At 41.5% G+C, this 24,401-nt stretch overlaps 1 protein-coding gene across 7 annotated transcripts in view; it reads right to left on the minus strand.

Moving 5' to 3' along the window:
* Positions 1–24,401, minus strand: part of SNED1 (sushi, nidogen and EGF like domains 1) — a 91,288-nt gene that overhangs the window by 8,838 nt on the left and 58,049 nt on the right. For 4 of the 7 annotated variants that reach the window (XM_042458893.1, XM_042458899.1, XM_042458898.1 and 1 more), the window contains 15 exons: positions 23,293–23,409; positions 23,095–23,211; positions 22,513–22,626; positions 21,383–21,556; positions 20,938–21,051; positions 16,595–16,708; positions 12,686–12,799; positions 12,362–12,538; positions 10,475–10,771; positions 6,989–7,172; positions 4,855–4,967; positions 3,248–3,526; positions 2,050–2,194; positions 1,827–1,909; positions 1,642–1,740 (listed from right to left, as the gene is read on the minus strand). In XM_042458893.1, coding sequence (XP_042314827.1) covers positions 1,642–1,740; positions 1,827–1,909; positions 2,050–2,194; positions 3,248–3,526; positions 4,855–4,967; positions 6,989–7,172; positions 10,475–10,771; positions 12,362–12,538; positions 12,686–12,799; positions 16,595–16,708; positions 20,938–21,051; positions 21,383–21,556; positions 22,513–22,626; positions 23,095–23,211; positions 23,293–23,409 — 2,241 coding nt within the window. Of the gene's footprint in view, positions 1–1,641; positions 1,741–1,826; positions 1,910–2,049; positions 2,195–3,247; positions 3,527–4,854; positions 4,968–6,988; positions 7,173–10,474; positions 10,772–12,361; positions 12,539–12,685; positions 12,800–16,594; positions 16,709–20,937; positions 21,052–21,382; positions 21,557–22,512; positions 22,627–23,094; positions 23,212–23,292; positions 23,410–24,401 lie in introns of those variants that run through there. The other 3 variants (XM_042458894.1, XM_042458895.1, XM_042458896.1) reach the window with 3 other exon arrangements.

The following is a 24,401-nucleotide window of genomic DNA, read 5'->3' on the forward strand; positions in this document are numbered from 1 at the left end:
TCTGAAGATACGAAAGAGAAAAGAGACTAAGGAGAGCATAAGGAGGGTGTGTGTTTTAAAAGTACCAGTTAGAGGACAGAAAATACAGAACCGCAGCTAAACCCTCAGCACTGCAGAATGAACACATGTACATTCCAGTGTATGTGAATAACTGTAGCACTGTACAGATCAGCAGTATTTGTCTACCATATACATATTGAATGTACAAAATTCTCTATCTGTGCACAAATCAACAGACTGTCTTCTATAAAATGCAATATGTGAAGGTCTTTTGTATTAAATTTATAGGCAAGGTGGGGATTGTCAACTGACTGCAGCTGACAACTTCAATGATTAAAATACGATCATGGATTAGACTACTGAGGCAAAGCACAACCTGATGCAGACGTGTTAACAGGATTTCCCCCATATGATGGTTTGAAATAGCTCAAAACAATAACATTTTAGAGTTTGAAGTTTGCTCGTACCTATACATTTCTTTTGCCACCTACAATTTTTCAGACACAGAAACCCTTTGCCAGAGACAAAAGTCAGTGTTTAATCAAACCAATTCTTCATTTAAATTTCCTTCAAACATGTGAAAAAAGCTATTGTCTTCCTCCTCCTAAAAGTTTAGATAAACAATTTAACTTAAGTCCACATTACAGAAGGCCCTGAAACACAATTCTCTTGTAGAAAGAAAAAGCTTGCAGCAGCCTAGTATACAAAATGTGCACTCCACCACACCTGTTTCATTACATATGTATCTGTTATAACACAGGGGTCAGTTATTTGAGGCAACACTGACAGAGACCAGAAAGGGAGACTTCTTAGAGCCTTATTGTATGAGAAATTAAAGTTGAAACAGAACCAGAGAGGAGTGGCTTTCTCCTTGCTTGTCCACATGCCATCAAAGCACTTTCTTTCTTTTCCTGAGGGAGATGGTCATAAAAACATGCCTTTTGTCACACTGGAAAAATCCATTTGACAAAAGACATGCTTTTAAGACCATTTCCTTCAGGAAGGAGAACAGAAATACAGTTGTCCCACCACTTTTGTGGGGAATCCATTCCACCCCCCCCCATGAAAATGGAAATTTGCAAATATTCAAGCCCCATTGGCTTGAATAGCCATGTGCTCCCACGGGCGCACATGCTATTTTAATCCTCTCCGCTTGCCAGTCCGCAAAGGACTGAGACCGCAGACTTGAAGTCCGCAAAAATGGAGGAACGACTGTACTACTACAGCATGTGGTGAGGCACGGAGAAAGTAGCTTTTCTCTAACTCCATTTTAGCTTCCTTTTATCATGCGATAAGGCTGTTAGTGGTGGATTTTGGAATATCTTCCCTGTGAGATCCACAGGTTAGAATAATCTCCATGACATATGCAAATCTAAATCCTGGTTGTAAACACACTATGCAGGACTGATGTCAGCTCACCCACAACATATACAACATAATCAGAGTGGCCAGATGCAAAAATGGACAGTTGTAAAAAACCTGCATCTCCTGAAATCCCATTGACTATAACCCTATCTTTTTCTTCATCTTGTCAAACCAATATCTTTAATCCTGTTTTGGATACCTGAGGGGATCACTTCAAAACTAGGGCAATTTATGTACACCCCACAAAGTTACTTTTTATCCTCTCTTCAGACTTACTTTCTTTCTTATTGTTCTCTGATTCTGGTAGCTGCAATGCCAGGTTGGCCTTGGTTGATTCCTCTGTATGTTCTTCCACTTTTATGGGAGCTTCAGGTTCTAGAAAGAAGCAGCCAACACTGTTAGTCCAAGGTCTTGTGCCATGGTAGCGAACAATACAAGTGTGGAGACTGAAGGGCACCTACGTGTTCTTACAGTGACGGATCTACTTGGTGAGCTGTTGAATTTAGTGGTGATCCTCCCTCTGCCATCCACTAGCTCTGTAAACCTTTAAAAGGAAAACACTTGGATGTTCCTCATTGGTGATGTAATGCCAGCTGAAGTGATGAGTTCAAAGTTCAGTATTTTATGAACCAAGCCTATTCACCTTAGGTTTATTCTTACTGGCAACCAAGCTCCTTTCTTTACCTGGGTGCTAGGGAGGGTTCCTCAGGGGTGTTGTGATCTGCAAGCAGACGCAGTTCTGGCAGGAATGCTGGGGGGACTCTGTTTCTCAGTACGCGAGGATGCCCCGTTTGGCTCCAGCGTCTTTCTGGATTGCCATCCTTCTGCACTGCAGACCAGGGAGGATGAGGTTTAATGGAACTGAGTGAAAGCAACTTATTCCATAAGTTTTAGACAGCTACACTGGCTCTTGGTTTGCTTCTAGGCACAAGTCAAAACCGGCATTGAACCATAGAGCTCTGAACATCTTAAAAAATAGGTACCACAGGGATCACCTCCTCCCACACGAACCTTCCTATGAGTTAAGATCTGCTTGAAGAAATTGTTAACAGAAACAAGGGGGCCTGATCAGATCTTGGTACTGCAAAGGTTATGGTATTAAACCCTCCTTCAGTGCCATTTTCCCAATGAAAACGCCACTACTCAAATAAAAGCATCACTGGATGGGCATTTTTCAATGAGAAAATAGCACTGGGAAAATATTAACTCCTCTGAGGCCACAATTCCCACCAGATTCAGAAATTCTATCCCTGAGCTTGGCTGCTATTAAAGATTTAAAAAGTTATAAGTTAGTTAAGGCAACTTCTAAAGATGAGCCTAATATCTTGCAAAGACACATTAAATACAAAGGGATGAACAAGGTGAATACAAAAGGATGTGCTCTAACATGGAGCCCCTTCCAGCTCTATGTTTCTATGAAGATATCTGGCAATAGGGAGGGCCTTTCTGGTTTTATAGTTCCTTGCATCTTGCTGAATTATAATTCCAGAAAAGCAGGAGACAAAAGGTGAAATCTCAGTTCCTGCTAAGAAAATCCCACCCTGCTGTCATCACCATACCTTGGGAAAAGTTATTTATTTGGACTGTAGATCCCCAAATCCATTCAACTTAATGGCTACTGGCCATGTTGGCTGATGGGTTCTGGGAACTGTAATTCAAAAAAAGGATTTTTTTCAAGTCTGCTCCTCCCAAAAAGTGATAGTGGGACAACACATGCTGTGTAATTGTTGCGCAATAGACACAGATGTTTCTGTCACTCTCATAACATGTTGAATATGCTGAATATGTCACCCTAAACAGACTTTCCACACACCATATCAGAATACAAAAGAAGGAAGTCACTTTCTGGGAGCTCTGAGCAGAGATAGCAGTCTACACTTACAGGCTGTAATGTAGAGATGGGCAGGTTCGCTAGTCAATTGCCCTTGATCCGTGTTTTGGACAGCCATTACGGATAAGCGATACCTTTGACCTGGGTTCAGGTCACGCACTGTGTAGGAAGACAACCTTCCGTTGGGCACATAGCGACTCTTCATATTCTGACTGGTGGTGACATTGATGATGTAACCATCACCAGAACCCACCAGGGGCTGTTCCCAAACCATCTGAACAGAGGTGGCTGTGACTCTGGATGCAGTGAGGTTTCTAGGAGGAAGAGGTCCTGTTAAGAGAAAAGAAGGACAATAAATCAGGAATTTCTCCAAATTATTATCTAACTGCTCCTTCACCTGGAGAATTACTACAAGGGAGAAAGCCTCTCAGGAATGATAGGGAACATTCTTCAAGCCACAGGCAAGCCTTTTCTTTTACCTCATTGTTTGGAGGTAAGATACCCTATGGAACTGAGCTGTGCTTTACAGCCAGAAAAGCTGTATCATGGAATAAAGTTGTGCTTTGCAGTCAGGAAAGCTGTGATATTGAATCAATTTTACCCCTGGATATAATATTTGCACAAAAAACATGCAACATGGTTGTCATTTTGAAAGGAAGTTTCAGAATTTAGCAAGAAACTTGTAAAGTAGTTTTGGAAACTTCAGGGGCAGAGGCTGCTGTTGCAAATATACAACAGAAAATTTTAAAATGGACATACAGTTGGTCCTTGCCATCCATGAGGGATCCATTCCGAGGCATTAAACCCCCCCCCCCCCATAGCAAAAATGTGGATGTTCAAACTCATTCTTTTCAATGCATCCATAGATATTGAAAAAGCGAGGGCTTGCCATCCACGGAAGCTCAAATCCGTGGATGGCAAGTCTGCGGTTGGCATGGGCACACTGAATACCTCCAGGATGAAGAGGAAGAAAGGATCCCCCCCTTCCCAAGATTTGGTAAATGTATAAATGAAAAGCAATTTGGCTAAGGAAGCTTTGGCTGAGACTGGACTTTTGTAGGGGCTACATAGGTCTTTTCCTTCAGCATCTGGCCTAGGCTCTAAATTCTGAATTGTGTACTTAGATCTATGTACCATATTACATATTGTACATTTAAATAAAAGTTGTTTCAGTTGGTTCATAGAGAATAAAGATGGGAATACAATGTAGGTTACTGGTAATGATGGCAACCTTCTTTGAAAATGGGTTTGCTGCTCCCTTTATTCTAAGACATCAGATGCTCAAGAAATGAACATGTTGTGACAGGTCAGAGGTGGATGTTATGCTAGAACACAGTTTCCTTTTCTGTGGAAGACTAAAACTAATCACATTGGATGTGGTTGTAAATAAAAAGTGAGGAGCCCTTGAGACGCAGTGGTTAAATGCCTGTACTGCAGCCACTCACTCACAAACTACCAGCCAGGGGCTCAGGGTCAACTCAGCCTGGCATCCTTCTGAGGTCACTAAAATGAGTACCTAGTTTGTTGCAGGCAGTTAGCTTATATATTGTAAACCACTTAGGAAGTGCTTAAGTGCACTGATAAGCGGTATAGAAATGTACTTGCTATTGCTATTGCTAAGACAAGAACCAGGTGGGAAATATTCCTGTCAAACTCACGAGTCCAGACATAGACGGGTGCTGTCACAAAGCTCTCAGTAGGATGGTCTTCTGTGCTGAGGCCACTCAGGGTCCACATGTGGAGAAGATACTTCTGTCCTGGCTGAAGGTCCCTGTTGGAAAAAGGGTTAGATGTGTTAGGGCAATCTCAGCCAGATGCTATGATTTTGAAACAAAGAACAGGCTATTCCTTATTGACTGTTGCTGAGTCAGACTTGCATAAACTATCCACTCAGAGAGAAATGTGAACAAATATCTACGGCACACAGAGAGCTGTTGAGTAGATGAGGAAAATACCTGAAAGCATGTCAATTCCAAATTCCTTACTGACCTGTCCAAGCCTCAACTTTCTTTCTAATTTGAGGAGCTGCAAGCTGTATTTCAGTGGAATTAAGAGAAAGTGGATTTAGACAGTGTGAGGGTGTCAATTTAAAGCTTCCTAAAAAAACAAAAACAAAAAGATACTTGCTGCCTTGCTCTCACAATCCCAGTTTATCCACCATGTTTCAGAGGTTGGGAGGTATGACCTAAAAATACTGGCTGGAATTCTACATGGGCTGCTTAGTTGTGTTTGCAAACTTCCAAACCACTTTACCAGACATCAGCTACACTAAGCTAAGGAGGCCCATTCTGCTGGCATTGGAGATGTGGGTAGATGACATTTTCCCCTCCTACCAGTGAGCCAGGCCACGACAGTCAGAAGCAGACTACTGTCTCATGTTCTGGTTGCATCCTTGCTCACTGGTGGGAAAGGGGTGGAAACATCATCACGTGCATCTCAATCACCAGCAGAATGGACCTCTTTCTCTTGGTGTGACTGATGCCAGTAAAGTAAGTTGGGAGGGGGGTCAGTTACAATGGCCATAGTAGTGACTACATAGGGATGATGAATATGGATCAGTTACAGATGCGTAACACAGGATTACATATGCAGAAGTGTGATACTGAAGTTTGGGCACTGTAATAGGCGGAGTACAGACCACCCCACTGGGGTGGCCTGCAGCCACTCCACTGAAGCACGTATTGGGGCCAGGGCAGCCACAGCAACAGCCCAAAGGCCCCAATCCGGTGCTTTTTGGGACCAGGGAGGAGCGGCAAAATGCCACTCCTCCCTGGTCCCCAAAAGGGGTGTCCTTGGGGCTTCATGCCCAAGGACACCCCGGGAGCCACCCGGGAGCGGCCAGGAGAGAAAGGGGGCCGTTCAGCCCCTTTCTCCCATCTTCGTTCTTGCAGCTGTTTGGTGGCTGCGGGAATGAGGTGTTCCCCCAGAAGGAGCTCTGTTTTGGAGCTCCTTCCAGCACTGTGTCTAGGCCGCCTCCATTTGGAGGCGGCGCGCATGTGATGTAATCATGGCGGCCCCCATGTGGATGGGAGGCTGTCATGATTGCGCCCTCGTCACATGCTAGGGTTAGGCCTGAGGCAACACTAGCACAGGATGAGGATGTCCCATAAGGCCCGTCTGGAAAGGGTCTACCTGTAACAAATTAACACCCACCCCACCCACAGGCAATGAGGATATAACAATGTCATGTTTCAAAAAAATAGTATAAGGAGTAGGGGTGATTTTCTTTTATTGGTGTAACACCTAAATTTTCTAGTTACTTTTACAGGCATTTTGACAGGAACAGGTGAAGTTTCATGCCTAACTCATATTAATCCAAAAATAACTTTCTTTTTTTAAAAAAATAACAAAAATTAGCAAGTAATTACTCAACAAGTAATGCACCAAAGCACTTTTCAAAATGCACTGAATTACCTGATAAACACTATAATGGGGGATCACTATGCAAAGGGATCTTGCAGTAACTTTGAGACTAACTGAAAGATATAATTTGGTAGCATGAGCTTTTGTAGACTTAAGCCTACTTCATCAGATGCATTGTAATGGAGAATGAGAACATTCCTAGACCAGGAAATAACATGTGGGAGAGTAGAAACTACAGATGCCTGGCTTAAGAACAGTCACGTGGTCTGTTCTCTGCTGGTGACAAAGACTCCACAAAACAAGTCTGTTCTCTGCTAGTGACAAAGACGCTACAAAACAAGGCTGACCAGCTAAATAGCAGATGACAAGCTGAGTTTATTTACCATCACTGCCTTTCCATCATCCCCAAGAAATCTTCTTTTTGCTCACCAGAATGTGTATTTTGTTACAGTGTTGTTTAGTTCCACTGCACGATCCTCCACATCCTCCGGCTGCCGGATGGACACACGCACTTTGCTGACTGTGGCGTGCTTCAGCTTATGGAGAGCCCACTGCACAGTAATGGTTGTGGCAGTCACATTGGCAATTTCAAATCCTTCCACTGGCTGGGGTCCTGGCAGGATGAGAGGGGTGAAAAGAGGTGGTTACCACTCACCCCACTTGACCGTGGCACACTCACTCCATCATCTTGGTGAGCAATATCCTATTGGAGGTATCCTCCTCATTTCAGTAGTTTCCTACAGAAGAAAAAAAAAAGTCAGGCTGGGCTTTTAACAGGACTTCTACAACAGGATATTCCCTTCCTTACTGACAATACAATGTAGGGCTAGGGCATCTTGTTAACCTCACAGGATGTTTCTGACAACTGCATTTTGTTCTATTGTCAAGAGGGTCCTATAAGACACTTAGCAAACAACTAAGAACAGAGAACATCTGATGAAGATTTGAGTCCGTGAAAGCTTATGCCACAAACATCTTTCTTTCAGTTAGTCTCAAATGTCCCTTTGTAAACCAAGAATACTGTATCACTTCAAAGATTAACATTTTTATTTTGCACAAACCTCCATGCACTGCAACCTATTTCATTAGATCAAGACCACTTACATACTTCACATGGCTGGGGATACCTTGCACACAAGAAAAGTCATTCATGCTTCCCATCTAGCACAGTTCATGTCTGCTAAGAAATTCAAAGCTCAAAATGAGTCTTTTAACTGCTTACCAAAAAGAATGTGATGTAAAATTACATAAATCCACAGGCATAGGCCAGGATTCATCCAAAGTTTATAGAAACCACAGAGAAGCCTAAGTCCAAGGTAAGCTCTGTCACGATTACTATGTGTTTAACTAGATGCATGCAATCTCATAGTGATGATGTGGGAGATGAAGGGGTTGCTATATACGAACCATGTAGAGTATAAATCTTTTTCTCGACAGGAAACAGCAAGTTGCTCCTACAAACATGCTAATAATTTGTCTAAACAAGATCAGCTGATGAGCTGGGACCAGCTAATTGCATAAAAAAAGAGCATGATGAATATTAGTCTGTAAGCTATCTACATGGTAGCATGCCCGATACGTGAGTAGGAAAGTATCTAAAGAAAAGGGTACTAAAGGACATGGAACTTGTACATATCATGTATGCTCATATTTTCTCCAAGATGTAGGAAGAGTTGGAAATCTACAGAGGAATTCAATCTACAATGCTGATCCTGAAAATACCCATTTACCAGGATATTTAAATCAGCGTTGCTAACCCACAGATCCTGCTACTTCCTGCTCTGCTTCTTGGAACAGGAATAACTACCACATGGATATGTACAGTCCCTATGTGGTTAACCCTTATTAACATGGATTCATTTTTTTTCACTGAGTACTATCTGGGGTATTTTCTAACCCCATGGGAATTCTGATGTATTTCAGGGGATAAAAATACTCAGCTGAATTCTGGTTTCTTTCTTTATTAAATAAAGACCTTTTCTAGGCCTAAAATGGTGTAGGAGGGATACACAATGTAGCAAAACTGCCCTACAAGTGTCTATATTGGGGGGGGGGGCATTTTTTGCATCAATTTTTCTTTTAAAATCCAAGAAAAGGCAAGCAAGAATGGGGACAGTTGGTCTTCACAATGGATTTTCAGGGATGGAGCTAATACAGATCTCCAAAACCCTGGCAATTCGCCACATCAGTATCTCTGGACTCCAAACTCAACAGCTCACAGAATACACATATTCTACTGCAATCAGACCTTTAAGTATGACATTAGTCTTGATATTAAGGCTCTTGGCCCAGCTGACTGATCCAAAACACAGCACAAAACCAAATGCTTAGGGAAATTGATCAGAGCAATGTCTAACTGGTCCTTTTTCTAAGTGAATATCACCAATGCCTTTGTAGCAAAACAGTAACAGCTATTTACTGTATGTAACAACTGCTCTGAAGGTGGTTCCTTTGGAATTCTTATTTCTTCATACCCTTGATGAAGGAATATTTCTTCTTCTAGCAAAGAAAGTCTGTTGTTCACGGTGTCCTTCAAGGCATTTTCACTACCTAATGCAAAAGCACTGTTTTCTTGGTTTCAATCATTATCTTTTCCCCCCAGTTAGGATATAATATCCTCTTCTTTCAACCCGGCTGCTACACACTGTCCAGAGGCCATTACTGAATTGTCCAAAAGGAATGGCTCTTGGTAAGTTTGCCAGATATCAAGGCTTGACCCTGAATCTCCAGTATCCATGGGTCATCTCCAGGCAGGAGATAAGAGTGCAAATTCTTGTTTTGAGAGGGTTCAGTTCCAAGCAAAAGGAAAGGGCTGAATACAAATCTCCAACTCAGGTAGGAGAGCAGCAGTTTGCCACAATTTGCATGTCTTGATTGATCCGTTGCTGCAACTTGTGAAGATTGTTTGGTAAGGGGTGTCTATGTATTAATTTGGTTAACTTCTTCCATTCCTCCCAGTCATTGTTGCACCAAGCTCAACTTCGACCCTGCTTCACAGCCACCTTCTGGGTAGAAGCAAGGAGGCTAGAACATTAAATGTTCTTTGTTTCATCTACCTAATGTCCTAATAATTCCCTTATTTCACTTTGAATTAGGAACAGCAACTTTAGCTAAGTTTTCTGTCTTAATTTCCATAAGGACAATATGACAAGCAGTGAGCAACTGTGGTTGGTGCTTAATGCATAACATTTAATGACATCAGTATGGGCCATCCATAGGTCTCAGGTTTTGGTCCAAAAACATGAATGTTTGGGATGATCCTGAACTAGCAACCCTAGCTGTAGATTTCTCCTTTTAATTTTCATTTATTACAGTTAAAGAAGCTCAGTACTATAATGGATCATGCACTTTAAAAACTTCGGGGGAGGGCATTTCAAAAATAGTCTGAAATCCCAAACAGATTAGCTCTATGAACTCTATCATATCAACATACACAAAAATAAACACATTCTTCCTTCACAATGTTTCTTGAGCGATCATGGCAGCATTTTTGTTTTTGACTTATTCTGCAAACTTAAATTACATCTTATTTACAGTGACATTTCCTTTTCACATTGTTGCTCCAAGGGAATAAGCATTTGGAAACAAAATGAAATTTATGTAGCATACTTCCTTTGGACATCATTTCTGTTTGCTCCTACATTATTTGGTCTATTTCAACTAGCTGTTGGCCCATAGTTCTTGTGATACACTTATAAACATTTAAGTTGTGCTGTGACAGTAACAAGCTTCCATAGGTGTGGAAGAAATCCCTACCATAGATAAAAGAAGCAGTGCTCCACTATTCTCATATTAGATTTGGAAACCTACTATGTGCTCTATAGGTCTGAAAGGCCCCTGCCAAGATGATGGCCTGACTGCTGCAGCCAGGCATTTCTGCACCCACAATTCTCTTTCCCTGCAGGAGCTACTCACTAGTACGAGTGACGAGCATGACGGGCCTGCTGATATCATTCTTGTTGTTCGATTTGCGTTTGACTGAAAAGACAGAAATATTGTAGGCTTTGCCGGAGGCTAGTGCCCGCAAATGGTGGGCAGCACGGCTTCGGTCCACATAATCAGTCCAGCGGTAAGAGCCGTCGAAGGATACGTACGTCACGGCGTAGCCATCAATCATATGCCTGGCAGCCTGGTCCTTGGGAGGGTGCCAAGAGATTGACAGCCCAGTCTCTTCCACCTTTTCCACCTTTAATGACGTTGGTGGCAGCAGCTCTTCAAGGTGGCAATGCAAACAATAAGAAGGAAGCACACAGCATCAGTTTTCATGCAACAGAATTATCTTCCTCCCTTATTCCATTATCAAATCTTTCTACAAGAAGCAGCAGGAAAGCAATGCTGGCACAAAACATACATTCCAAGTATCTAATAGGTATAATTTCTTTTTCTCAATTAGAAAGAAGTTTGTAAAACTAGACACCCCATGAAGCAGCTGGTGATTCTCAGGCCTGCTTCAAATGCTAAGCTGGTCTTAATAACTTGTTCCCATAGAAAAAGAGAGCCTGGGTATATCCATATCAACTGCACTCATATTACATATGCAGATGCTCTTCAGAAATATCCACATGCACTGAAAGCCAAAGTGAAAGATCACCCTACCCCACAGTCACACACACTTTTTTTGGAGGGTGGAGAATCACACAATTCAGACTGCTGTGGATTTTGATACCTGCACAGAAAATCTACATCATATCAGAACTTGGAAAAGTTATCCTTTTACTCTGCAAGCTCCAGAAGCCTATTGGTTAATGATGGGGGGGGGGGGGGATTTTTCTTCATTCAGGCTCTGTATAACATGTTGCATTCTAAGCATGGTTTATGGTACCTTTTAAAAATGGGAACAGATCATCAGCTCACACAAACATTTGTACATGGCCTTAACTGAATTCTGTTCAAGACCTTAACATTTGTATACAGCCTTAGCAAGATTCTGTGATACCTCTACTCCTATGAATTCACTGATCAGACTTTGAAAGGCTTAGTTGGTTTCAATCCAACTAATCTGGGCAGATCCCTGCAAGTAACATTACAATAAATATCAATTTTTCATATTTGGGGGAAAAGATTGCTTTAATCTCTGTGTACAGAGTGAAGGGGACTGAAATAACAGAATGGGCACACCTACGTTTGGGATAACTCATGTGGTCATATCTTACAACAAGCCTAAATTCCATTGGAAAAGTGGGTCAGATAATGAAATTATGAACCCCTATTATCTGAGAAGCAACTACATAGTCATAGGGGCTGAATGGAAGCACTGGATTGGGGATGGGGCAACCGCACACCACGCCCCCAACCCAGCAGTTCTGTGGTGCAAAAAAAAAAAAAAACAAAACAAAAAAGCCACAAAAGTACTCCTTTTTGCACTGTGGAAAGGACACACTAGCCACTGCTGCTGTGGCTCTTCCACATGTAAACACTGTAGCAAAGACGCAGCATGATGCCTTCCGCCATGTGGTGGGGCGCATAGCATCATGCCGGTGTGGGGACAGAGTTGGGGTGCACGGTGTGAAGTTGCCATGTTCACAAACTGCCCCATGCCGGCATTTATCGCCAGTCTGTTTAGGCCTTTAGTTAATATTTGCGCCAAGAAAAGACATTTTCTTTAACAACTGCAATCTCTACTTTTATGTGATGAGATCTTGAAAGTGAGTTTTCCCTGTCCCAAGTGAGAAAAAACAAACAAACAAGTTAAAAGGGGAAGCATAGCATTTAGTACCTAGTATGCAGGGGCAGGAGGACCAGCATGGTTAACAGCATCTCTATTCTAGATGATTATGGGAGTGGCTTTTTTGGTCTAGTTACCTTTCTCACAGTTCTTGCCAGTATAGCCCACTTTGCAGGTGCAGATGTGAGATCCGTTACTGGGCAGACAGTAGCCTCTGCTCCCACAGGGGTTGGAGAAACAAGGGTCACTAGCTGAGGAAGATGTGCACAATGAACAGTTCAAAACAGTTGTTCTTAAAGGTGGCACAGGCCTCTCTAGGAAAGCATGGACATTTGTCAAGGAAGACTCAAACTTTCTCCATTAAAATATTTATGTACTTATTTTACTGCATCAGCCTTTCCCAAAAGGCTAATGAGACCTTTTGAATTGACTAAATTCCTTTGCATTTTATCTCAACTTACCTATTTCACAGTGGTAGCCAAGGAAACCTTCTGGACAGACACACAGGTATGAACCACTATAATTTTCACAGTCTCCTCCATTCCGACAAGGATTTGATTCACAGGCATCCACTTCTGGAGGGCAGAAATATACTCACTCAGATATCTGTAGGAGGTGTCACATGGAATTAAGAGGATGACTCTGCATCTGGTGGAGAATCCCTTGCCTACTTTAGATGCTTGACATAGAGCACTGCCTAAGTTCTCTGCCCTTGATCCATCCTCAAAATGTGTTTATCTCCTCAGTAAGCATGCAATCAGTGGATGAAATTAAAGAGAGGGAAGGCCACACTTCCTACCACCTGTTCAACTGGGGTGTGCATGTTGCTTATAGCATCTTAGAATCATAGAGTTGGAAGAGACTACAAGGGCTACCAGTCCAACCTCCTGCCATCCAGAAATGCACAATCAAAGCACTCTCAACAGATGGCCATCCACTCTCTGTTGAAAAACCTCCAAAGAAGGAGACTCCAGTACACACTAAGGCAGTGCATTCCACTGCTGAACAGCTCTTACTTTCCAGACATTTTTCCTAGTGTTTAACCCCTGGATCATCAGAAATCAAATCTGCTCCATTCTCAATATGACATCCCTTCAAATATTTAAACACGGCTATCATGTCATCATTTAATCTTCTTGACCCCAGTCTAAACACACTTAATTCCCTAAGCTGCTCCTCATAGGGCATGGTTTCCAGGTTTCCTTTGACTCCAGATGATCTGGCTGTTTGAAATGTTGGAGGGCGAAAAAAAAGGAAGCATCTCTGCTCAGTTCTTGCTAGGCACATATTCATGTATATTCTTCAGTAAGGAGTGCACTGGAAATAATTTTTCCTTGCACTCATTTTGCAGGAACAATGTGCTTAAAGGAAGCACAAGTGATATGGTTGCTGACGTGCTCCTTCATCATGTCCACATCATGAAGCACACGAGCCTTCTCTGTCATGCTTATTTCAGCAAGACTAAGTGTTTGGATATATATCTTTTAATATCATGAAGCTGTGCATCTGTGTGCAGGTTTTTTAAAAAAGAGGACAAATCAAGAAATATAAGTTGGCAAGCATGCCAAAGGACTATGCCTTGTGGCCATCATGGAGCATAACTATCGAGATCTCTCTACTGTAGTTGTATTGTGGGGTTGGGTGGAGGGAGGAAATCAAATCTGTCCCTGTTAAAGCAGAAGTGGGCTAAGTGTAGCCCAAGAGCTGCATGTGGCTTCCCAAGGTCCCTCCCTTCATCCATCCAGATGCCCAAAGTGTACCTTTTCTGGCAAAATAACAAAATTAGGGGCATCCATGAACAGTAATTCACTTTTAAATTGGTTATAGGGGGTCCTATACTATTTAACAGGGAAAAAAACCAATCGATTCCTTAGTGGTTGACTCTGGGTTGGATTTTTTCCTCTCCATTTTTGGTATTTTTGAGCACTCTGGGCAACTCCTAGAGAGTTGACAGAAGCTTAGCCTCAGGCCCTGCTGTAGTTGCCCACCTCTGTGCAGAATAATTTATGGATTATTTACAGAGAGCTCTATGTGCTCTCCTTTCCTCTTCCTCTTCCTCATGAAAGTATATTGTCAGGACTGATCAGTACAGTGGATCCTTGTTATACGCTGGGGTTTGGTTCCAAGATCCCCTGTGTATAACAAAATCCGTGTATGCTCAAGTCCCATTAAGTATAATGACATAGCAAAATGGTGTCCCTAATAAAAAAATGGAGCATCAAGGTAAATTTATACTTTTTTGGAACATTTTCAAACTGTGTATGCTTGAATCCGTGTATAAAAAATCTGTGTATAAGAAGGGCCGACTGTATATGAATGCTGCTCAAGTCTAACTCTCATTAGCTATAGCCAGTGTAGTCAAAAGTGAGGTACAATGTGAGTTATAGTCCAGAAACATTAAGAAAGCCACACATTCTCCATCACAGAAGGGGATGGTTTTGTATAATTCCAAAATTACTCAGAAGAAATCTAAATTTAACAACAGATGGTTTAAATTTAAAATGTTTTCAGGTGATAACCTGAATTTTGTTGCTTAGTCTCAACAAAAGCAGACCCACTGAATCAACTGATGAAAGGTGTGAAGTCGAAGGCTTTCATGGCTGGCATCCATAGTTTTTTGTGGGTTTTTCGGGCTATGTGGCCATGTTCTAGAAGAGTTTCTTCCTGATGTTTCACCAGCATCTGTGGCTGACATCTTCAGAGAACTCTTCTAGAACATGGCCACACAGACCAAAAAACCCACAAAAAACTACTGTTGAAAGATGTTTCAACACATAGGTAGATTCACTGATTCTACTGTGGTCTAGTCTAATGATAGGCTTCACGCCACAGTGATTTCATCAATGACAATTTTCTGATCACTTAATTAAAAGTTTGCGTGGTAGAAAAAAAAGGCATTAGAATGCATTGGTTAAAAAAGGAGGATGGCTGAAAATGGAATGTGGTGGGATATTATCAGTCAGAAACAGCTGCTTATAACAGATCGTTCTACTGACCATGTGAAAATTTTATTATTTAAAGTGAGAGGCCTCAAGGCAAAGCCTGCCTTACTAATATATAGCAGCCTAAAAGTAATAGCATGTCATTAAACTTGCTGGGACCGTAGCTGGCCACTACAGACAAGACTCAGTGTGATGCCTCCCGGAGGGGTTCAGTTTGCAGCTGCTTGCTCTCAGAGTAACAACTCAGAAACCTTCAAGACAAATCTTGTGAGGCCAGCTGCCCCTTGCGAGGTTTTAAGAGAGATCTGTGCAAAATTCACTCCAAATCACAGAGAAGTCTTGCAAAATTTGTGGCGGCACTTCCAGCCCTTAAATAGGCTTGCACATGTGGCTTCTGCCAGTTGAAGCCGGGCCATCAATCATAATTGAATTTATGACCCAATTATGATTGATTTATGTATATCGTATGATTGATTTATAACAACATTTATGATTGATTTATGATGGCATTCACGATGACATTTATGACCCCTGTATAAGCATTAAAGTTGTGGCCATATTTAACCCAACACACAGTGTCTGGTCCCTGATCTCTCCTGCTGCAACTGCCTTCTATGCTGAGTTTATTAGTTGATTACTGCAAGGCACTGTGCCACCCAAAACCTCTCTGGTCAGAATGTAATGAGACTGCAGATCAAATAGTATTAAAACTGTTTTTTTAAGGTTCAGAGAAGTGACAATTTTCATTTTACCACTGTGGTTTTTGTGACTTGCACAACCCCATGGCAACTGAATTGGTTACAGAAAGTAACCTCTGCCTTCCAAGCCAAAAATAATAATCTCCATATGCGCTTTTAAACTTTGATAGTAAGCAGCATTAAGAAATCAGTGCCAAAACCAGAGGGGGTCAATGAAGGGGATAAAGTAATTTAATGATTACAGTTTCCATGTTAAATATGGGCATTATCACATGGGAGGGAAGCACCCAAATCCCATGGATAAATGGGGTTTAAATCTGGGAATATCCCACAAAAGTGGGTTTGTTTTCAGACGATGTCAGGCTAATTGAGCATTAATGTGACATTAACCTGTGCAGAAAGTTGCAAAATCGTGCCACTTTTAATTTTGGGGAAAATCCCCAAACTAAAAAGTGACGTGATTTTGCCCACTGTCTGCACAGGTTAATCTCACGTTAATGCTCAATTAGCCCGACATGTCTGAAAACAATCCTGCTTTTGCAGGATATTCCCAGGATCTAAACCCCATTTATCCACGGGATTTTGGTGCTTTGCCTCTTGTGTGATAAGGTCTTATGTTAACCTCTTGCAGAAAAATCAACAGAGTCTTGTGGCACCTTAAAGACTCTAATTCTTAGCAGGCAGAAATACTGGTGCCCCCAAGAATGGTCTTCATCAATACATTATTTACCCGTTTCACACTGGATTCCAATGAAACCCTCTGGGCAATGACAGATAAAGGATCCTGGGTGATCTTTGCAGGTCCCACCATTCTTGCAAGGAGCCGATCGACATTCATCAATCTCTACAGAAGCAAAGAAGAAACAAACACTTGAAATGACTTCATCAGCACAACAGCAGTATTGAAAGTAGAAAACTAGCAGCATCAGATTAATAGTTGTTGCATAAAATTGAGTCAGCATGTTATGCCTTTTGGGAACAGTTAAAGGTAGTTAAAAGCTCTTGCTACTATTTCCGTTCTCAAAACTGCACTTTATGGCCACAGCAGCTCTGCTGTATCACCCAGAGCTAACATAGGGTCATTAGAATTAGATGGTACCGTTGGCCCTCCATATCCATAGATTCTGCCTCCATAGATTCAACTATCCAAGGCTTGAAAATATTCTCCCCTTAGCCCCCCCCCAAAAAAAAAATTCCAAAAAGCAAATCTTGATCTTGCAATTTTATATAAGGGGCACCATTTCACTACATTATTGTATATAAAGGGAACTGAGCATCCATGGATTTTGGTGTCCATAAGGGGTCCTGGAACCAAACCCCAATGGAAACCAAGATCCCATTGTACATTTGCTATTCACAGTTAATAACATCTATTTGAAATTAGGCTTGTCAATAGTTATTGGCTCACTAAGAGGTACTTTACAGTTAATACTTAATTTAAAGCCTGGCCCATATTCTCTTATGCAGAAGTGAGAGCAGCATATAGGACTGGACCATAGGTTGTACTTTGTTATTGCCTATCAAGACAGGAACCACTCAGGGAGGGGCAGTAATTCAATAGTAGAGCATATAGTAATTTCCTAGGCAGAAAAGAAAAAGAACAGGTCACCACACATCGTAGCACTGTATTCTAAGAAATGCTACTGTATTATGGTTAAAATCATGCTATGGGTTAAATGGCAAAGCAGCATCGCAAACAGGTAGGCCCCTGAAGAAGGCAAGAATGGGCCCTGCTATGAGGTCTGGAAAAAGTTTTTTGCCACCTTGAATAACTACAACACACTATCTGATCAAACTGCAACCTGAAGGAATGTAGGCACAGCTCTGATCAAACTGTAACCTGAAGGAATGTAGGCACAGCTTACTGACCATACATTGCTTCAGTGACACTTTGAGAGACTGCTTGGATTGCTTCTGTAGTGAGATTCCCCTTGTGCACTAAGCATGCATAAGCTCTGTGCACCTTTGCTTGCCTACAGAGAGTCAAGAAAAATATACTATACACATATCAGGTTACGAACTTGGTAAAACTTAAATAATAATAAAGTACCAGCAACAATTACCTGGAAACAATGACATCACAGACAGTATTTAGTTTTGATGTGGGAAAGCTAAATGTAGATCTGAAGGCCACCTATGAAAGTTGGTTTTAAACAAATCCCTGTCCAAAGAAAGCCTGAAGGCATAGACACTTGTCTACAAGCAATGCCTGAATGGGAGAATACATGGGAAATACATGGACTTCTACTTATAAAGGAAGAATAGGGCATGAAGTGTAATTAAACATCTGATCTTGTAGCCTAATGTAACTGCAATGAGAAATGAGAATCTGAAAGTATTCTGACACATTACAATTTCTGTAAAATTTATTTATCAACTTGATTGTTTTAAAATAATGAAAGAACTATGTTTTCATTCAGTTAACATAGCTTTGTCTAACTCTAGTGCTCTCCAGATTAGTTGGGCTACAACCCTATTATCTATAGTCAGTAAAGCATGGAGGTTGGGGATAGTGGGAGCTGTAGTCCAACACATCTGCAACATACCATATTGGGAAAAAACTAATTAATGGATTTGCTACTTTCATGTGGCACCTTCCTCTCTATGTTAATAATGGCATTACTCCCAGTCTATATTGTTCCATTCTTTGATAAGCACTCAGCTGTGTGTTCCCTGCAGTTCTTTCCATGCCTCTCAAAGGAAAGAATTTTTGTGTCAATTGTACTAAGGCTTCCTTTTCTTGGTCTTCATTTGTGTTATCTGATAACATCATTTTTTATATCTAAAAATATAAATATAATGGGAAGTTATGCAGTCCTCCTTCCCCTGTTTCTCAGTTCAGCAAGTTTAAAGAAAACATTCTCATGAAAGAGATCACTGATCATCCAAAGCTTGTTTTTGCCCATTTCTCCTGCCAGTGACACAGACACTCTACAGAGAAAGAAGACAATGCTATTAAGCAATGCAACTGAACAATGGTTACATGACAGATAAACTTCACAGCTTTATCCAATTGTAGCAGAATAATAGTGCCGTAAGTGTGCAGTGTGAAAAGGCACCTAAAGCAGGCAGAAGACATACCCCACTGGTACCCAGTAAACGTAATCTCCAAATAAATTTGTGTCATTCAAAGAGATTTCTTTTAGTCTCATTTTATTTTGAGATTAATCTTTTTCTTTCAGTTTTTAAAATACAGTCATCCCTTCCAATTCACGGGGGACCTGTTCCAGACCCCCCCACCCCTCATGAATAGGGAAAATTGCCAACACTGGAGCCCCACTGTAATCAATGGGGGCACGCGCCTGTGTGCGGCATGGCACACACACACACACCAGTATGTCCCTCCTGGCTTGCTGTCCGTGAAAGACCGAGGGACATGAATGGCAAGACTGGGAATCGGGAGGGATGACTGTATATATAGAGAGGTTGTTCTTAAATGAGCTGCTCTGTTTAGTACTGTTCTGGATTTACAAGACCAAGGGACTCTTTCAGTGGCTGCAAGTTGAGGTCTTTTCTTTAATACTTATTTTAGAAACAGTCACATGTTTAGAGTGTTTGAAGCATTAACTTCAAACTATCCAAGATCCATATGGACACTTAGAACAGATGCCCATTGGCACCCAGATTATCAGAATAGCAGATTTCCACACAGAGTGTATCTATACTACACAGTTATACAGCTAGTGCAGTTTCACAGTTTGTTTAGAATTCTTTCCCAGAGAGTTCTTGTGCTATAGTTCAGGGGAGTCCACTAGAGTTTTGTAGCAATGAATTCTGAGCACTGTATAAAACTGCAAATTCCACGTTCTCACAGGATGGAGACATGGGAATTAACAGCGGGACCAAGTTGCTATAATTGTGTGGCCTCAGCTAGACTGCAGAATTAAGGTGGTGTCAAACTGTTAATTCTGCAGTGTGGCAGCAGCCTTAGTTTCCCAGCACACTAACCCTGTATAATTCATAAGTCTGGCAAAATTCAGTGGGCCACCACAACATAAATGCTGCAATCTCAAGAACAAGTAAATAGGTTGCTTTTCTCCCTGCCCCTCTCCTCTACCCCATCCCCTGAGCAGTGCATATTCATGCTTGTTGTTGCTGTGTGCCTTCAAATCATTTCCAACTTATGGCGACTGCAAGGCAACCCTATCAAGGGTTTTTCCTGGCAAGATTTGCTCAGTGGGTGCTTGCCTTTGCCCTTCTCTGAGGCTGAGAGACTGTGACTTGCCCAAGGTTACCTAGTGGGTTTCCATGGCTGAGTGGGGATTTCAACCCTGATCTCCAGAGTTGTAGTCCAGTCCTCAAACCAGTATAGCATGCTGTCTCTCATGCTCATGCTACCCACTCAATTAAAAGATTTTCACTGCCAGCATCCCTACTTTGTGGAAAGTGTGGAAAAGGTCACTTGTTCTTCCTTTTCTTTTCACCTTCTATTTCCCTGCCTTCATCATTACAGTAGTCCTTGCACATGAGTCATTGAATAGTTGCATTCAGGATTCAGACTCTATTTCTGTCACCTTTTACTTTTGCTTTTTGTCAGTTCTTAACTGCTTGAAGCAACTTCCCTACAGTAGTATTATAAGCATTTCACAACCTCAGAGAGCCCATCCCAAAAGGAAGTAAAGTTGAATTCCATAACTATCCTGCTCATCCCTCATGATCTTGCCCCTCCACTTTGCATGTTCCCTTTATCTGTCATATTTTCAAAATTTAGACTGAAAATATCTTGGGATGTGGAGCTACTATTCTCTCCTATCATTTCACCCAGTAGCACACAGTGGCTCAGCTTAGGGGCTCATGCTTAGAAGAAAGAAGTAGCAATAGGGCCTTCCAAGTGATCACCCTCTAGTGCTCCATGAGGTCCTGTTTTAAAGATTTTAAAAGAGTAGCTGTTATGTCTATGCTTCAGTGTTGGCTGTGGTTCCCAAGAATATGTGGGGGCAACTGGTGACATCCTGTGGTGCTCCTGATTCCAGATTGGCCTAGCTCCACTCCTGATAATGCAGATGGTTAATTAAAACCATAGACACACACATCATCCAAATTTCTGCCAAACGTATTTGCATATTCTCTTACCCAACTCACAGTGGTGTCCTGTATAGCCACCTTTGCACAAGCAGAGGAAAGCAGCAATTCGATTCTTACACAAGCCCCCATTCAGACACGGCTGAGACTGGCACTCATCAATTTCTGTAAGTGATGGTGGAAAGACAGACATCATCAATCTGCCATGGAAAAGTCTGAAAACAGGAGCCCTGTTCAGTCATTATTTAAGTGTGTTCACTCAAAAGGCAACATATTACTACATCACTGTATCCCCTCATATTTCTTGTCATGACAGATCCATAACTTCTGGGTATGACACTGGTACATTTTAGAAACAACCAGTCTCAGTTTTCAGCCTTTTCACAACACACAAATTTAGGTGCCAAAGAAGGCCATCCAGTTATGTTTAATGGCAGTACTGGTCCTGATATGTCTGTTCAATTGCCCCCTCCCCCAAGCACACAATATGAATTACCATTACACTGTGGAGGATCACTCCAGGCACCTTTTGCTCTGCACACCCTAGGGTTGTTCTGAGGACTCAAAGCATATCCAAGATCACACTGATATTCAGCCAGAGAGCCTATCTTAGTTGAGTTGAATGTCACATGAGCATGCTTCACCTCATTGGGCTTGCCACAATCTACCTCTAGATGAAAAAAGAGAGAGGTGAATTAGGAAGAGTTGTGTTGAACTGAATTTATTATATTGTCTATGGGCTGCAAGTTAGCAAAATTGATGTAACTAAAAGCTTTGTACTGATCAGTCCAGTGCAAAGGCTGGGGACCTATTTTCTCCACACAGCCCATAACACAAAGGTACACTCACTTTGGTGCAAGTAACTTGGTGAATTGTCTTTGAAAAGTGATCTTGTTCCATTTTTTTAATGAGATCTTTGATCAAAAACTGTTGTTCCAGCTCCTAAGATTAAGTAGTTGCACCAAAGCAGTTTAACTGTCTGTGCACATTTGTTTGAGGGACAAGTTTAAGAGACAAGTTGGAAAAACAAGCATTCACAAAGATGAATGTGAATGTGAATTCCTTCTTTCTGAGGAAAGAGCAGCTCTGTTGAAAGGTCCTAGTTTGTGAGATCTAGCCTACCTCACTGATTCTTGTGCCAGAACCCAAATAATAATAATAATAATAATTTATACCCCGCTCTTCAGCCAAAAGGCTATGAGAGCGGCTTACAGTTTGTTAATTAGACATTTCCCTGCCCTCAGGCTTACAATCTAAAAAGACAAGACACAAAAGGAGAAGGGAATGGCAATAGGGAAGGGGAAAAGTCCAGCAGATCTGCTCTCCCTCAGAGGCCTGTTGGAGCTGGGTTGCCTTCCTCTCCCTCAAGATGGTGGATACAGGGATGGAGTCAGATGCCTTCTGGGAGGGCGCAAAACATGGATGTTTAAGACAGACTTTTCCTGAGCAACAGTCTTGAAATTACCCTAAGAATGGCCTGTTTTGAAGAGACTGCAAGCCTTGACATCTGCATTAGGAGGGACAACATCTTATGTGATGGTTCACATTTTCCGAGGGCTAAGCAATGTTCCAATAGTTAGCGGCTTTTGTATTTTTACCTGAGTTGCCAGTGTTCTTTATTTTTACCTGCTTCACAGAGCCTTCCAGTGTAACCAGCTGGGCATATGCAGACATAGCTGTGGCCAAGATCTTCACAAGTGGCTCCATTTTCACATGGATGCAAAATACAAGGAGAAGGAGCTGAGAAATAGACCCCACACCCCACCATAGACAATTATTCCATTATGTATTTTAAACAGTTTCATTTAGAATTTTAAACAGAGCTTACAAAAATACCCACTGTGAGCTATTTTAGGTTACCCACACTTAGAAAAGTTATGCTCAGGGTATTCAGCTATTGTTGAACCTACACAATAGAGCAGTGTTTCTGCTTGTTATCCAGGATAATTCTAGCTCAGATGTATGCATTTAAAATTATGCCTTCCATCAGTTTTTTAAACTTCTACAGTGGAAAGCAACCAAATATTTAATACTGTAGCCTCAACTTTGGAATTCTGTTAAACTACAACTCTCATTATGTCTTCCTTACTGGTCAGTGTTTGGGGTTGATGTAATTATATTGCAGCAGTAACTGGAGGGGCAAATTTCTAAAAGATTAAAAAGGCAATCATTTGGGGTCCAATGAATGGAATCTTTCCCATTCCATACCTATCTCACAGTGTCGTCCAGCATACCCTGGAAGGCAGTCACACTTGTACTTGCCAATGTAATGGAAGCAGGTGCCTCCATTTTGACAAGGCCCTGAGGCACAGGGATCAGGTTTACCTGGAAAATCAAAAGATCAATAAACAATCAAAAGACATTTCATATAACTTCAATTGCTACAGTGTATGCAGAGAAGGGTACCTATCTCGCAGTGCTTTCCTGTAAACCGGTAGGGGCAGGTGCAGTGGTATTCACCATCTGATTCCTTACATGTCCCTCCATTGCGGCAAGGGCTGGAGCTGCACAGCTTTGGCCTTGCTGGGAATAGAAAAGAGTCAATACTTATTACAAGCCCTTTTAAAACAAATCTCTCCTAATTTAGAACCAGACTGGAAGAGTGCTACTCACTGTTCCTTCAATCCTTTCACCACTTAAATTGCTTCCTCACCCTTCACTGCCCAATGCAAAGAAACTAATGTACAATTCACCCTGCACAAATAAAAGGCAGGGCACTTTCTGCATCACAGAAAAATTCATTGAATGAATTTACTGTGACAGAATATGGAGATTTCCTCTGGCTTATTTGTGGTCTTTTTTTAAAGGACAGTTTCTTGATCACAGATGGATGGCCATCTGTCGGGGATGCTTTGACTGAGATTTTTTGCATGGCAGTGAGGGTTGACTGGATGCCCTTGTGGTCTCTTCCAACTCTACAATTCTATGATTCTGCTGAATCTGCTCTGGGTTTTAGCCTGACCTATAAAGGAGCTTTCCAAGGTGTCATACACTGTCCCCAAAATATGTCTAGTACTTTGGCTAGATCCTTTAAAATTCACATTAAAGATTGGATTTAATGCATAACTGACTGGATTTACTGCCCCGCCCAATTATTGTCACCATCCACTTCTGCTTAGAAGAAACTGCAAAGGAGGTCTATTGCCACCATGTTCTGCTAGTATGCTCTCTGGAAGCATCTGATGAGTCAGTGTGGAAAGAAGGATGCTAGACCAGATAGTAGTTTGATTTAAGCCAGTTGGGTTCTTCTCATACAATCTGTCTTGCAGCTACCAGTACATATACAGATCCAGAGAGGTTTAATTAGAAGCTGATTTTAAAGTTCATTTGTCAGCTTATGATGTAAATAGGGCAAAATTGTTTTTAAATCTCATATAACATTATAATTTAAATGACTCATATAATATTATAATTTAAAAATCTATAATTATGATTAAATATAATTATTTTGTTTTAGTATTGTAAAGTCTCTTGGTTTTATAAATACATCTTTGCTTTCGTTTTAGACCTTTGGG

The sequence above is a fragment of the Sceloporus undulatus genome, chromosome 3 (genome assembly GCF_019175285.1).
Source record: "Sceloporus undulatus isolate JIND9_A2432 ecotype Alabama chromosome 3, SceUnd_v1.1, whole genome shotgun sequence".
NCBI lineage: Eukaryota > Metazoa > Chordata > Lepidosauria > Squamata > Phrynosomatidae > Sceloporus > Sceloporus undulatus.